This window comes from Erpetoichthys calabaricus, chromosome 18, assembly GCF_900747795.2.
Source record: "Erpetoichthys calabaricus chromosome 18, fErpCal1.3, whole genome shotgun sequence".
Lineage (NCBI taxonomy): Eukaryota > Metazoa > Chordata > Cladistia > Polypteriformes > Polypteridae > Erpetoichthys > Erpetoichthys calabaricus.
In genome coordinates, this window is record NC_041411.2 from 11,282,244 (window position 1) to 11,297,344 (window position 15,101).

Genomic DNA, 15,101 nt, shown 5'->3' on the forward strand with positions numbered 1-15,101 from the left:
AAACAACAGGCTTCACTGTGCATTCACATTTCTACCTCAGTTTTAGTGAAAATAGGTTTTTTGGGGATCAACAGAGCTCATCAGTCCTACTCCCCAAATTTTTCTTCAAGTAATTACTTAGAGGTATTAAGAAAAAAACATCTTAATATATGATCTTGGGATTTTACATGTATGTTGACTACATGCGTTACCTATTTTCATCTTGGCGTCATTTGTGAAACATGTTCTGCTTAGAAGAAACAGATTGGCAGCTTTTCTGTGTATTTATTTCAAAATATAGACTTTTTTTGGTGATGTAGAATAATCAGTCAAGACATGATCCCAGTCAGGCTTGCTGCTACTCATTTTCTTTTCATTGCCATTTGTATATATCTTCTAGCCACTGTATTGCATGACACTTGAAAGTTGCTTGAAGCGCTGATGGTTTGGATATTAAAAATTGATTCAATGGGCTAGATGACTCTGGAGTTTGTTCATTCTTGGTAATTATTTATGGCTATTCATAGCTTTCTTTTTTATATTTATGTAAAGGTGGAGAGATAGTGAAGATTGCTCATCTCCCTTCTATTGCTGGAAGTCAAAACAGAGTGTCTCCTCAGGAAGCTCCTGTGACTCTGCAGTTTCAGGGCAATAAATTCACCCTGTCTCCAAGCCAGCTTCGCCAGCTTACTACTGGCCAGCCTTTGCAACTACAAGGTACACTCGGTAAAGTAATTTTATATTCATATATAATGTCTATATTCATGTGTATTTTTTAATTTGATGTTTTTCATGTTTGTAATTCTTTGACAGAGATGCTCATTGAGTAAATTTAAAACAAAAAATGTGGAGTTTACATAGTTCTCTGAATTTTGGGATAAACGTTTTAATATATTTTTGACAGACAATCTTTTATTTTGTGTTACTTTTTGGTTGACGAGCTTATCTAAAAACATCCAGGTTTTGCTATTAAAATGATAGTAATGGTGCACAGTGTTTTAGTTTATGAATAGAAAAAGTAAATGGCACGCCACTGGCAAGTTACATTATTAATAGGACAGAAATCGTGTAGGGTACTCAAAGTTTTGATTTGCCTGCTTTTCCAGGCAATATTCTACAGATTGTGTCCGCTCCAGGTCAACAATTGATGAGATCTCCAGGCTCGGTTGTGATGCAGACAGCCCCTCAGACCCCTGTTGTCCCAAATGCGACAACAACTCCAATCGGCCAGCACGGAGCTACAGCCCCCTTGACCTCTGCTGTTCAAGGTACAATTTAAGTTTTAAACCATTTTTACTTTTGTAGATATTCTAGGCAAAAACTTAAGAGGACATCACATAACTAGTACTTTGGTTAAGTTCATGTGTTTGATCTCTAGAAACTCTCTTCTAGAAACTGTAATAACTTGTCCATTATGCCAGATTTGTACTTTTTTCCCAGTTGACTACTACTGAATTCATTCTTTGGAGACGCTTCATATACCTACTTTTGTTTTATTTTATTTATTTTTAATATGTTTAAATTTTGCATGTTTATTTTCTAGCTCTTGTTTTTTATTTAAGTGTCTGTGAGCACTCTAAACCCATTGTATGATTTTAGAGAATAAATAAGTTTATAAGAATAAATGTAGTTAAATAGCTACAAGCTAATAGTAATTTTTCCACTTTTGAGACAGTATGCTTGATGGGTTTATTCAGGAGTGGCATAGTGATTAGGACTGCTATCTCAATGTTCCAGAGTTTTTAGTTTGAAACCATGCCTGAACATTCTATGTAAATCTCGCATGGTTTGTCACCATGTTTTCTAGTTTCCTCCTAACATCAGAAGGATGTACAGGAACATGTAAAGTTAATTAATAGCTCTATCCTTTAATTAGTTTTTCTTCTTATAAATTGTAGTTTTTTAACACACACGTTTTATGTCACTCTTGGTACTAGCACCCATAGTGTCTTTAAAGGTTTTAGTTGATTTTGAATTTAGGTAAAGGAAGCTGGATTTATATAGCCTTCATCAGTTTTGATATTAAACTAGGTCTTAGATAGTAGCTTAATGTAAGAAACCAGTCGCATAAATTTCTAACATAGTTTGTTGTTTTTTTAAGCATCATCAGCAGTTACAAGGCCTACTGTCACTGGTGCTAATTTGAAGCCTTTATGTGCTGTGGGCAATTCTACTCAGGTAAATATACATGCAAAGTACCAACAACATGTTTCTAATAGAGTAAAAAGCTATTTTTTACCTATTGATATTAGTTGCAGAAGAATACAGTGACAAATGTACTTTTAAGTATTTTTTTATAATAAGTGAATGTAATTTACATTTTCTCTGTAGTTCCCTTTTATGCTGCACATGCACTTTGGTGTTTAAATGGTATATAACCTGGCAAAGTAATATGTTTCTATAATCCAGACTGCGAGTACTCTACTTTTCATATCTGCTGGTTTACTTTCGGGCACTGCAGTCTGGATTACAGAGCTTTTCTGCTGTCTGTGTTGTATTTATAAGCACATTACAGTGCATGTGTGTATACAGTTTTCAAGTATTTTACTTCAGTTTAGCTGTTTGGCTTATATACCTGAAACAGCTGCTTCACATATATTTCTGTTATGTGCATTAATCCCAGCAGCAGCAGCTCTAAAGTAAATCACCTGTAATTTTTCAATTCTACTTCCTTGGTAAAGGTCATTATCGGTGTGATTGATATACTCATTCCAGCATATGAAGCATTTCTTGACTTAACAGAAAGGCTTAGTTCCTGGAAAATGTGCCATTTTGTGTGGTGAGTTACATACAGCCTGTGACATGTAGAGACACAGAGTGATAGCATAGCATTTGAGAACCAACTAAATTAAAAGTAATTATTTATTTTCACTAAATTAAACTATTTTGCCAGAAGCAGAATGAAGTGATGCGTGTTTTTCTGCTCAGCCAGGCCTGCCAGTGTCCTCAAAGGTGAACAGCTTGTTTAACACAGAGCATCTCCACATGGCCGTTTGGCTTCCTGTTACGTTTTTGGTGCTTATCGCTCTATTTTATGCTATTAAATATTCTTTTTAATTCCAGTACAGTGGAACCTTGGATCACAACAATAATTCGTTCCAAAAGTCTGGTCGTAACCTGATTTGTCGTGACCCGAAGTAATTTCCCCCATAGGATTGTATGTAAATACAATTAATACATTCCAGACCGTATGAACTGTATGTAAATATTTTTTTTTAAAGATTTTTAAGCACAAAAATAGTTAATTACACCATAGAATGCACAGCGTAATAGTAAACTAAATGTAAAAACATTGAGTAACACTGAGAAAACCTTGAACAGAGAAAAGTAACATTGCAAGAATTGATGCTACAGCCTTAGGAACTGCTCGCTGTAAACACTTTCTTTAATGAGTTTTAAGCACAGGGAAAAACGTGAACATTTGAAAAATCCGTAATTTAATAAACAACCAAGAAAAGTAACATTGCAACAATGCACGCTATCGCTGTAAACAGAAGTGAAGTTGAGGTTAAAATCCAATAGAAAAAAATCTTCATTAAATACAACGAGGTTAAAACAATGCTCGAATCGGTCTCTTTAAAAACAAGCCCGGTGCATTCTTTAACTGCCTTCTCTGCCTTATGCAGCCAGCCCTCTCTATCTCGCTCGCTGTTTCTCTCGTGTGTGTGTGTGTGTGTGTGCCGCTCTCTCTCTCGCAGCACAGGGAATGCACCAAGAGAGACTGAACACATGCGGAAATCATCTTTGCGCACAAACCAAAAGGGAAACTGGCTTGTTAGTATACAGTGTGTGTGTGGTCGTGAACAGATGCAAAAGTTTGGCGAACTTTTTGATCGTAACCCAATTTGAACGTGTTCAGAGACGTTCGTGAACCGAGGTTCCACTGTACTGTGATTGGGGAGAGAGCATGTATTTTTGTAGCATTAGAAATAAAACCCCAAGTAAACCAGGACAGTGTGGTGTTTGCAATATTTCAATCTTCTACCCTACTGTCCACTTGGGGGGTGTGTGTGTGTGTGTCTTTTACAATTAGTAAACAATGTGTCTCTAACTCTCTTTCTCTCAAGGAATCATCTGAGGAAAAGACCCGCTTGATCAAAGAGAAATTGGACCGGTTGTTTGAAGTAAATGAAAGACGTTGTAACCGGTCTCTTACTTATGGTACAGACCTGTTAAAAGTATGCTCGCTGTCTGGTAATCATTTACAGCCAAGGAACTTTACTGGATTTGATCATTCCTGGCGCTGGATTGGCAATGCTCACTGTGTAAATGCTCAGAACGGATCTATTCACACAGTTTCTTATCTGAAAGATGCCTGTGTAGCTTCTGAGCAGAGTCTAGCAGCATTACAAGAAGTTACAAAGAGGTAAATGTTTCTAAAAACCTAATTATTGGAGCAATTTAAAATGTACATTGTTGCTCTTAGCAGAGTGTAATTATTCTTTATGCAAAGATATGTTTTGTTTACCCCCCCCCCCCCCCCCCCCCCATTACGTAAGACTGAAAATAAGAGAATTTTAAATGCAGCAAGGAGATGCATAATATAGTTGAGAACAAAACTGATATTAAATAAATGTGCACTGTTTATGCTCAGGTTTATAGTGGAACCTTTTCTTTTAGATTCTGAATAATGAGATATAGTGAATAAAGAAGTGGCTGCTGAGCCAGTTGCTCTAAATTCTCATTTGTCAAATGTTGGCCCTTTTGTCCTCCACTGCTGTCATTTTGTAGAAGTGAGTTCAGTGATTCTAGTTTGCTTTCTGTCTGACTGTAGAGAATGGATTTTCTCTGGATCAGGGGCGACAAACTTACATCCTGTTGGGCTGCAGAGGCTGCTGGTGTTTGTTCCAACCACTTTCGTAATTAGTAACCCGTTACTGCTGCTGATTTAACATCATGCATGTGTCTTCATTCTGACGGACTTGCTTAACTTGTGCCACAAAGGGAAACAAAACAAAGCAAGCCAACAGGTGAACAGCTAAACAGCTGTTTAGCTCTTAATGAAAGATATTTTTTAATTTTTTGGCTTGTTAGTGTTTTCTTTCTGAAACTCCAGTCATTTCCATAAAGTCATTTTCTTTTTTCTGAGATCACCATTCATATTTCTCTTCAACATTTGAATAGGGATAACTTGTTGGACACATTAGTTATTACTAATTTCTCACTAAAGTGACCGCAGTCATACAGCAGATAGATGGCAATGTGCTGTTTTTAAAATGTTAGTTTTTCATGCAGAATTCTTAAAACAAGATCTGAATTATTTTCTGCATTATACTTTTAGGTGGGTGCTAAATGGTTTGACATCAATAATGAGTTGCTGGCTGTGTCAGATTGCATGCCTGTAGGTCAGAGGAGTGTGCCAGTATTGCATTCGACTCACTAAGATGTAAATGAAGTCTGTGATTGCAAATCACTGGGGAAGTAGGGCACTGTGACATCACCTTAACCAAACCTGGCAGGATGTGTTCACTTTAATTGGTTGGTAAACGATAATAAAAACTGGGCACATTGTTGTTTTTTTAGAAAATAAACCTTTGGAATGCTGTATAGTGATGAAGTGTAAAGTGTTGTTACATTGAAATTAAGGAGACTGCATTTGAATCCCTGCCCACTCTCACTGTGTAAATGTGGCAAACCCCCAAAGAAGAATCTGTCCCGATGATGTCCATGTTTAATTTTTGTTACTTGAGAGGGTGCCTTGTTTGATATGCTTAACCTAAATCAAAGCCCATCTTGGAGGCCTGTTGAATAGATCAGTTTATTAAAGTTGAGTGTGTTACAGACATTTATTTTGCCATAAACTCTCTTAAGCTTTTACTCAGTTGAGTTCCATGTTTCCAAAAAATGGTTGTATTCCCATCTTTCTAAATGTATACCCACCACCTTCAGGTCTTTAACATTGGGAATAAGTAAAATGTTGGAATAAATGTTTATTTGTAATTTTCTGTTGTAGGTTTCACCGTATTGTTCAGATTGCCATTGCATTGCCTCCCCATCTGTATGCAAGTAATCCTCCCCCACATTACAGTGTTAAAATGAAGCTTTTCAGGACGAGGCTTCAGGAAGAAGTTGCTCCGTTTACAAGGCAGCTTAAAAGCCTAACTTCAGGTTGCTTTGTAGAGATGCCTGATCTTCACTTACTGCAGATGGATTCAGGTAAGACCTTAAAACGATTCAAATGTCCAAGTATCATTTGCTATCATAGCAATTTTCTTATCAAAGGAGTTTGCCGCTTTATAAAAGGACTTTTTCTTTAGGAAAACTCGAGGCCCTCTCAGTGTTGTTGCGAAAGTTAAAATCTGAAGGTCGACGAGTGCTGATATTCACTCAGATGGTGAAAATGTTGGATATTTTAGAGTTGTTCCTGAATTATCTTCAGTTAACTTACGTCAGAATTGATGAAAATGCACCATTACAAGATCAACAGGTATATATATTTTTTCCAAGATTTGTTAATGCGTAGTGAGATGTAATCCCTTTACCTTACTCCAGGAGCTCTAACTGCAGTGTGGTTTCTGGCATTGTCTGGGGAAAAAGAAAAAGGCTCGCTTCCCTCCCTGACTGAATAGGAGATTCTTTTGGGGCCTATACGTGAGCCAACAAAAACATTTATGAAACTGAGGAACGGCTTATTTGATTATGTCAATGAAATGATTTGCCAAAAAAAAAAAATGCATGCAACTAGTGGTCTAGTTTTACCATTTCTTATAAAACACTATTTTAAAAGATGTTTATTTTAAAGAAACAACTGACTTGGCAGAGTATCTGATCCAATAATTTGATAACTTTAAAGATGACTGCATAAGTGAATTTTATGTACATTCTTATAACACACAGTATTTTCTTTTGGGATTTGTATGGTCCTAGTATGTTATCCATACACCAGGACTTAAAGCCATTGAGCAGAATGGTTTCAGTTAGCTTTGGCTATGGACTTTGTTTCAAGGTTAATTTAGTTGACATTCTGTTATTGAATTCCGCTTGCTTGCTTAATACCAGAAATACATTTTGTTCATAAACGATTGCTTTATGCCACGACTCCAATATTTTCTTTTTGTGTTTCTGAATACAGGACAAAATGAGGCAGTTCAATAGGAGGAAACAAATATTTTGTACAATTCTTTCAAATCGATGCTGTTCAGTAGTGGGCAATGTCTTTGATGCTGATACAGTAATATTCTATGACACAGACCTGAATCCAACAATGGATTCTAAAACACAGGATTGGTGTGACCGGATAGGAAGATCAAAAGACATCCACATATACAGGTAATTGCTAGATAAATTGTATTTTTGTTATGTGTAAATAAACCAACTCAATGTAAGACTTAATTAGATGTGCTATTTCACTTATTCCTGGGTATGTTTCCAGACAGTGGGTGCTCTTTTGTAGTTCTAATTCCCTTTCCTGAATTGAGCCATCTCAAATCTCTGATGCTTTGTCCTGCATTCAATAAAAGGCAAAACTGATTGTTTTAAAACCATCTTTAAAAATGTTGACAAAAGAGAAATTACCTTACACTTGATAAAGCCATATTTGTGAAGAAAAGATGAAATTATTAGTGATTGTTAGTGTTCCTCTAGTTAACAATAGGTTTGAGGTCATGTTTATAGTGAAGGACGTGATGGATTTGTCACTTAATTGGTGGAGTAGAACTATACAGTATAATCTTTGGAAAGCTAAATAGTCCTTCGATGTTCTGTCTACAACTCAGGCTTGAGAGCGGTAACTCCATTGAAGAGAAGCTGCTAAAGAATGGAACGAAGGATTTGATCAGAGAAGTGGCAGCACAAGGAACAGACTATACTCTGGCTTTTTTAACACAGGTAACAATGTGTATCTGTGTTTGCAAGTATATGTGCAGACAATTACATATGAATTAAATATTTACATTCTGAATTTAAGCAAGAAAAGGCTTTAGTTAACCCACCCCTGTACATTTTTATGTATGTGATGTGCAATTGTGTTTTTAGCACTGTTTAGGTGTGCACTTTTAGTTTTTTTGTGTTAATTTTAATTTGAAATGCAGAGCTCAGGTAACGACTTTAAATTATCATTTGGTTTTCCTGCTTAATATTTTATGTTAATTTGCCAAAAACCTAATGGATTTCTGATTTCTAATTTTACTTTCTTTTCAGCGAACAATCCAAGATTTATTTGAAGTGGAGTGTGGTTCAGGAGAAAAAGTGGAAGAATTTGTAGTTCTTCACCAAGAACCATCACCATCTGAATCAATTTCACCCAAAATTGCAAGACCTTACATTCAGGCTTTAAACAGCATAGGTGAAGAAAGCTTTTTTGAGGATCCTAAATACACTAAAGGAATATCTGAAATGAATGATGGCAGCTCCAGTGAAAGTGAATTCTATGAAAATGAGCCATCTCGGTTAGAGGAATTGGTAGCAGTCATAGAACAGGTATGAATTTGACAGTGAGAAAGTCCAACACAAAATTGTACATTTTGATACAAAAACTTGCTTTTGTGAAATAAATTTACATTACTGTGTTTTGTTCTTCTGCAGCTTACACCAATTGAAAGGTATGCCTTGCAGTACCTGGAATTTAATCACACATCATCCACAGTTCAAGAAGAGACCCGGGTGAGGCTTGCTGTAAAATGTAAAATCTGAACCATCTGGTTTGGTTTATGTAGTTTATCAATTGTATCGTTTTCATTAAGTTTTTAATATTAAAAAGAGTGATTTTTTTTTTTTATTTTATTTATTCAATTTTAATTTTAGGAAAGAAAAAGCAATGCAAAAAAACTGTGGGAGAGTGAGCAGCTGAAAAAAATTAAGATTGAGATGGATGATCAACTGATGCTGGCAGAAGAAGAGGAGCTGTTAACTTACACAAGAGAAGATGCTTATAACATGGTAAGAGAGAATGTTTTATATATTATGTAGTATTGTTGCAGTTTTCATTTTGTACACGAACATGTCAACCTACTATGTACTAAATCAGAAATATTACATGATGAAAGAAGAGACTTTTCTCTGATTCTTTGGAAAATGCTTTTTAGAACGAATGCTTTTTCCATTAATTGTGAACGTCACTCATTCAGAGTACTGAGCACTAAGCTACTGAGCCATGTGTTCTCCTCTGGGTTTTTGAAAATAATAAACCATCAAAGGTGTGGTTTTCATCTTAGGCCTCATTTGGAGTTGCTGTGTTCCCTACCATCTATATAAAATTTGTTCTTTTTGTTGTTTTTTTTTCTCCATACAATTAGATTGCTATCCTATTCGAGTTTGCCCACTCCTATGCTGTTTTCTTTGATTTTTATTTTTTTATATTTGTCTGATTATAACCCTTAGGTAGTGAGTAATTTCTTAATAATTAACCATTTTACCATTCTCACTGCAGAAGCAGCTAACAAACGGGTTTATCTGTAATTATAAGCTTGGTACTTCCATAAAAATAGCTTTAAGTTAAACCTGTTACTATAACACAGTACTAATTTTTAATATAGCAAATACCTACTTTTTTTTTGAAGTAATGAAAAATTATTCAAGATTTGTTTAGGTCTCTGTTTAATTATTCATATTTAAAAACACCAATATTTATAATAGTTTAATGTTTCATATTTGCAGGGTGTAGTCTTTCAGTGTTGGGTGATTGTGTCATGTAATATTTTGCTCCTCAAAATTTAGAATTATCGTTTAAGTTGTCATACCTTCTAGTAGAAAACTGTTGCATTATTGTTTGTTTTCTAATGCACTGTTGGAGGTCTGACGTTTATACCTATGCGTTTTTTTTTATATAGGAATATGTATATGACGGTCCTGATGGCGAGACTGAAATAATGCCGGTAAGCTTTTCTCCTCTTTTTATTCTTTTAAATTTTTTTTGTGTTCATGTGAACTCATTTCTGTAAGCAGCAGCTATGCAGAAACAACTTTTAAAGGCCTTATTTTGAATAATTGTGAGATTTCTGGTGATTTTGCTTTCTAGTCGCCGTTTTAAGCACTACTGCTTCATCTGTTACTTTATCTGGATATGAAATGGGCACCTGTTAATAAAACTAGGCAGCAGTAGTTATGTTAGAAGATTTTAAAATCTCATATTATGTGCATGGAAATGGAATAGTAGGTTCATAATTGAGAACATGTGAGAAATCCATTTTAACAGTTTCTCTTAATTTTAGAGATTAAATAAAACCACATTGAGAGAACTGTCCCATCTGTTTTTAACTTGTGCATAGTATTTGATATCACAGCCATGTCTTATTATTGAACACTTGCAAAATGCAGTTACTGTAGAGCATCACTGCTGATAAGTGATTCAATTTACCTTGGTCTGTTGTAGCTGTGGACACCACCAACCCCACCTCAAGATGACAATGACATATATATAGATTCTGTAATTTGCCTGATGTATGATATGACTCCCATGCCGGAATCGAAATTGCCTCCAATATACGTGAGAAAGGAGCACAAGCGTCTCAAGATGGATTCATCAGGTACAAGTTTGGCTAAGACACTGCTGTGAATTTTCATTTTTTCCTAGGCTTTTTTTTTTTTTAAAGCATGTTGTGTTTTTGCTCTTTCCTTGCCCAAATCTTAAACTGTGTGTCTATAGCTTGTAGTCCAGTCGACCACAACCACCAATCATATGTAAGTGTAATATATCAACAAATTGATGCATTGAACAATTTTTAGAGTGTGTATTGGCATTGTGTAATTGCCAAAAGAAGTAAACTCCCTGGTAGATCTCTGGAAGGTAATTAAGCAATTTATTTTGTTAATTTGTTGTAACACTGCATATAACATTCACTTTATTTCCATAGCAAATTCTTGTTAATAATTTAGACCTATTGTACAGATCTGCACTTCAACATGTGTTTAAATCCTAGATTGCATTATTGCTTAAAACCACAAATGCATGGTTATCATGCATCAAAATAAATGAGATTGCGATTGTCGTCAAGACCACACTGTTGGATACAGCTTGTGTGAAGCCGCCTAACCTTTGTGAATTTATTTAACCTATCTGTAGATGTATAAAAGCAGACTAAAGTCTAATCTTCGCCACTATAAAAAGTCTTAATGTACATTCCAATAGCAGTAGCTTATCTAAACTGTGAACAAGGGAAAGTGGGTTTGACCGTCTCATTAAAGTGCATTTTAAACTAAAATCAGTTCTTTTCTCACTACATTGCTGCCAGTGAGTGGATTTAATATTAGCTTGATTTCACTTGATAAAATCTTCCACTACCTCACAGTTTAGCACAACAATCACACATTAGTGTGGTAATAAACTAATTGCAGTAGTTGTGCATTAAGGTTGCAAATATGAAATTTCAGGTCACTGGCAAGTCAGTCGAAACATTTCTATTTAAAATGCAAATGTTGTATGCTACAAAGACTGAAACCTGATATTAAACATCCGGCAATTATTCAGCACAGTGTTTTCATTCTTTTAGCACTTTTCACATTTCTGTTCACAATTAGGGCTACATGTGGAAAGGGTAATTTAACAATCATTTTTTTCTGACTGTTGTTTGCTTGTTCGGTAATAATTACATTTTAATTGGCGGCAAAATCGAACAGGTTACCGTGTATTTATTTTTATGTGATTTTTTTTATCATTGTGTGCTTGTTTTCCTCTGTCTTTTGGGTATCGTTGGCTTTTGGGGTCAAAGTCTGGTGAGCTTTTAGTTGCATTTTTAGGTCTTGAATTGCTGGAATTTGAGCTTATTGAATCAAGAGCTTTGACATGCTCTGGGTCAAAGTAAACCTAGTAGGAAAGAGATCATAATACCTACTCAAAGAAGCTAGTAAAACTTATTTTGCTTTTAACCATCACTGTTTTTGTATTTTTAGCAGTAGGAAGGAAAAAGAAGCAGCGTCATGGAGAAACTGTGATTCCACCTCGCTCCCTGTTTGACAAGGCCAGCATACTAAAAGTTCGTAGAGAGGGAAAAGACCAAAAGAAAAATTTCTCCCTCAAACAGCAGGCTCCATTTCCTAGACCTTTACCTTCGCTTGTGAAGCCTACTAGCGATGTTGGGCAGGACAGTCCTGAGTGGCTTATCAGTGAAGACTGGGCTTTGCTTCAGGTATGACAAGTACTGCAGTCTGCTTAGCCTTTTATTTAAATGAAATCGAATAACCAAACTCAAAGTCAATGGATTCATATTTCAGTTTTTAAGAACTAACTCACTTTTAATGTCCAGCCTCTCTCTTTGTTTTGTTCTATATAATGTTAAGATTGGTTTTCTGTTCATTTTTGTAGCCATTTTTGTCTCATTTTGCATACATTTTGGCCATGTGTACATTTTAGGCTGTAAAGCAGTTGTTGGAGTTGCCTTTGAACCTCAGCATTATTTCACCGGCACACACGCCAAACTGGGATATGGTCAGTGATGTGGTTAACTCCTGCAGTCGCATCTACCGTTCACCTAAGCAGTGTCGAAGTCGATACGAAAATGTGATTATTCCTCGGGAAGAAGGAAAGGTAAGATTTATCCAATCTGAAGTTGCGTTTTTACCATGGTCTATCTCAGTTATGAGCTTAAAATTAAGAATTAAAAAGCTTTTATATTTTTAATTTTTTTTTTTTTTACCTTGAATCTCTTTATTTAAATCAATCTTAGTATTATCATTTGAGAGTTCCATCTGGATTATATTCAGTTTAAATCTGAAATTAGAAAATATTACAGAGACAATTGTGGAGTTTTAAGTGTTAATAATTAAAGCAGAAATAGGCTTAAATACACTAAGATGTTCTGATTTCTGAAAAAATATTTAGAATATTTACCTTTTTGTTTACCTATAATCTTTTGTATTATTTTTTTGTTACTAATATATATTTTTTTGTTGCAGTTAGTCTATGAGACTCCCAAAAAGAAAACTAAAAACCTTTACAAGGTAAAATCATTTTTATTGATACTGACCATTGTAAAAGTAAGTAATGTGTTTAGGTTGACTTTTTAAATTTTTTTTTATTTATTTTAGGCAAAAAATAACCGCCCCTTGCGCACCAGCCAGATCTACATTCAAGATGACTGTGCCACACATGTGCAGTTATATAACAGTCGCTTTGAAATGATGAAGATGATTGCTAGTAAAAGAAATCCACCTCTCAAGCCAGTGTAAGTACTAAAATAGCCAGGCAGGTGTTACTTGTTTGTCCAAAAGGGGATTTTATAACCTGACCCAAGTCAAATATCAAAAGGGGTTAAGTGCTAATTAAGTCTATTATTTACTCAGACCAAATACCTAGACACTTGAGATAAGGACCCAGGGATCTTGTATTCAGTTCTAGCTGTTTTTTATTTTAAGTCTATTTCAATGTTTTTGTTTCTTCAATTAGGTTTGCCTGGGAATTTAGAAAAATATTGTTGACGATGATATAGAACTGTTGGGATTTAGCTAAACAAGGCCTTTTATGAGCTGTTTCAACTTTTCTTCATAGGCTAGGCATGAATCCTTTCCAGAAGAACCCCAAGCATGCATCCGTATTAGCAGAGAGGTACGTAATGTAAAGAATCTTTTGACACTGCTAGTGCAGAAGTCAAGGAATGTTAATCGCTTTCTGCCTTGTTCACTTCCTCAGCGGAATAAATTATGATAAACCACTACCTCCGATTCAAGTAGCTTCTCAGCGAGCTGAAAGGATTGCCAAAGAAAAGAAGGTTAGTAGAAAATATTTGCATTACACCTTTTTTTTTTTTTAATTTGTAGGTTAAGTTGGGGGGTGGGGGTGGAGGGGGTTAATTGTGGCTTAAGTATTTGTCAAATTAATTGAGGAAGCTTTCTGTGTGGTGTCTGTTTTTGTGTATATTAGTGCTGTATTTATTTTTTGTTGGATTTATCTTGCCATCCATTCTTGGAATTCAAGAAACCAATTTAAAGTCCAACTAAAACCTACATCTGTTTTTAATGTAGTAAGTTTTTAATGTATTTACAACTACGCCAATGTCGAATACTTATTCTGGCGTTACACTCAGAATTGCATAAAGCAAGAACTGCCAGCATTGCTTATTTGCAGGATTGTGAAAGGCTTTTGCTTAAGTTGTGAATGGTAAGGAAGGGCTTCTTTGCATGTTGTGGTTTAAGGCTTTGGCAGAACAACAGAGAGCCCAGCAATTGGCTCAGCAGCAGCAGCAACAGCAGCAGCAACAACAACCGCAACAAGCAGGTACACCACAGAACCCACAGCCCACCGCCCCGCAAGCTCAAGCACAACAGCCTATCCAAGTTTCACAGGCCCAGGCTACTGTTCAGGTTGCCAATACTGTTGCCAACACAACGTTACTGGTAAGAGTAATGTTTTCTTCTTTTATTTTCTTTACCCTGTTTTCTTAAGTGAGTATACTTGATCAGTTTTAAGCTTTTGTTGATGAACAAGAATTCAAGAAATGTAATGGCAACCTTTAGGTCTGTTAGATATTTGTGTTGCTTTAGTTGCACTCTTACTGACTCCAAGAAAAGTAAAAAGTGGTAACCATTTCGCAAAATTACATGACAGGTTTTGTTTTGTTTTTTTTCCTTCCCCCTTTCGGGATGTACTCGGGGTCATCTGTTTTAGAACACTTGGTATTTATTTTTTTGTCAGTTTTGTACGGAAAAGGCAGTTTGTGTAAACAAATATTTTTACCCTCAAATGCAGTATTAGGTGGGTTATGGCTTGCTTTTAGTTGTGTGGTCTTGTTTAATTCGCTGGCTGCTTACAGTGAAAATTGACCAAGTAGTTGAAAGTCTAAATTTGTTTTTGCTTTTTTAAATTTATTAACTTGGAGGCATTTTGTTTTTCACCCTCATAATTTTCTATCCAGCAGTCTGGGACAATGAAAACGACACCTGTTGGAACAAGTCTGCAAAATGGTATGAATGCTCTGAAACTGGAGAAGAGAAATGCTACCTTTTTAGCAGAAACAATTAATAGAGTTGTGTTTTATGTTACTTTTTTTTTTCTTCTGTTCAAGCAACTGTTGGTGGAAATGTCATATTAAATACATTACCAGGAGTCGCAGCAGCCTCCTTCCCATCGAACAAACAGCGCCTGGCTTCACCAGTTATATCCAATACTTTAACTGTAAGTTTTAGGTTCAGTGTTTAATGGTCATTTTCTGTTCAGGCATTCATTAGCTGGATAAAAATGTAATCTTTGTGGT

The 15,101-nt window shown here is 35.5% G+C and overlaps 1 protein-coding gene and 1 non-coding gene across 10 annotated transcripts in view; both read left to right on the top strand.

Annotated features, from left to right (window-relative positions):
* ep400 (E1A binding protein p400) overlaps window positions 1–15,101 on the top strand; it is a 67,589-nt gene that overhangs the window by 42,569 nt on the left and 9,919 nt on the right. For 5 of the 9 annotated variants that reach the window (XM_028824626.2, XM_028824630.2, XM_028824631.2 and 2 more), the window contains 22 exons: window positions 532–705; window positions 1,086–1,247; window positions 2,081–2,157; window positions 4,047–4,345; window positions 5,933–6,135; window positions 6,237–6,406; window positions 7,052–7,248; window positions 7,695–7,806; window positions 8,119–8,397; window positions 8,503–8,580; window positions 8,722–8,856; window positions 9,747–9,791; window positions 10,289–10,442; window positions 11,806–12,041; window positions 12,266–12,439; window positions 12,808–12,852; window positions 12,940–13,076; window positions 13,400–13,456; window positions 13,541–13,619; window positions 14,044–14,244; window positions 14,763–14,811; window positions 14,913–15,022. In XM_028824626.2, coding sequence (XP_028680459.2) covers window positions 532–705; window positions 1,086–1,247; window positions 2,081–2,157; window positions 4,047–4,345; window positions 5,933–6,135; window positions 6,237–6,406; window positions 7,052–7,248; window positions 7,695–7,806; window positions 8,119–8,397; window positions 8,503–8,580; window positions 8,722–8,856; window positions 9,747–9,791; window positions 10,289–10,442; window positions 11,806–12,041; window positions 12,266–12,439; window positions 12,808–12,852; window positions 12,940–13,076; window positions 13,400–13,456; window positions 13,541–13,619; window positions 14,044–14,244; window positions 14,763–14,811; window positions 14,913–15,022 — 3,173 coding nt within the window. The remainder of the gene's footprint in view (window positions 1–531; window positions 706–1,085; window positions 1,248–2,080; window positions 2,158–4,046; window positions 4,346–5,932; window positions 6,136–6,236; window positions 6,407–7,051; window positions 7,249–7,694; window positions 7,807–8,118; window positions 8,398–8,502; window positions 8,581–8,721; window positions 8,857–9,746; window positions 9,792–10,288; window positions 10,443–11,805; window positions 12,042–12,265; window positions 12,440–12,807; window positions 12,853–12,939; window positions 13,077–13,399; window positions 13,457–13,540; window positions 13,620–14,043; window positions 14,245–14,762; window positions 14,812–14,912; window positions 15,023–15,101) is intronic. The other 4 variants (XM_028824628.2, XM_028824629.2, XM_051920979.1 and 1 more) reach the window with 4 other exon arrangements.
* On the top strand, window positions 6,452–6,583 carry LOC114669295 (small nucleolar RNA SNORA49). The gene has a single exon (XR_003719014.1). It is a non-coding gene; the product is annotated as a small nucleolar RNA SNORA49 (small nucleolar RNA).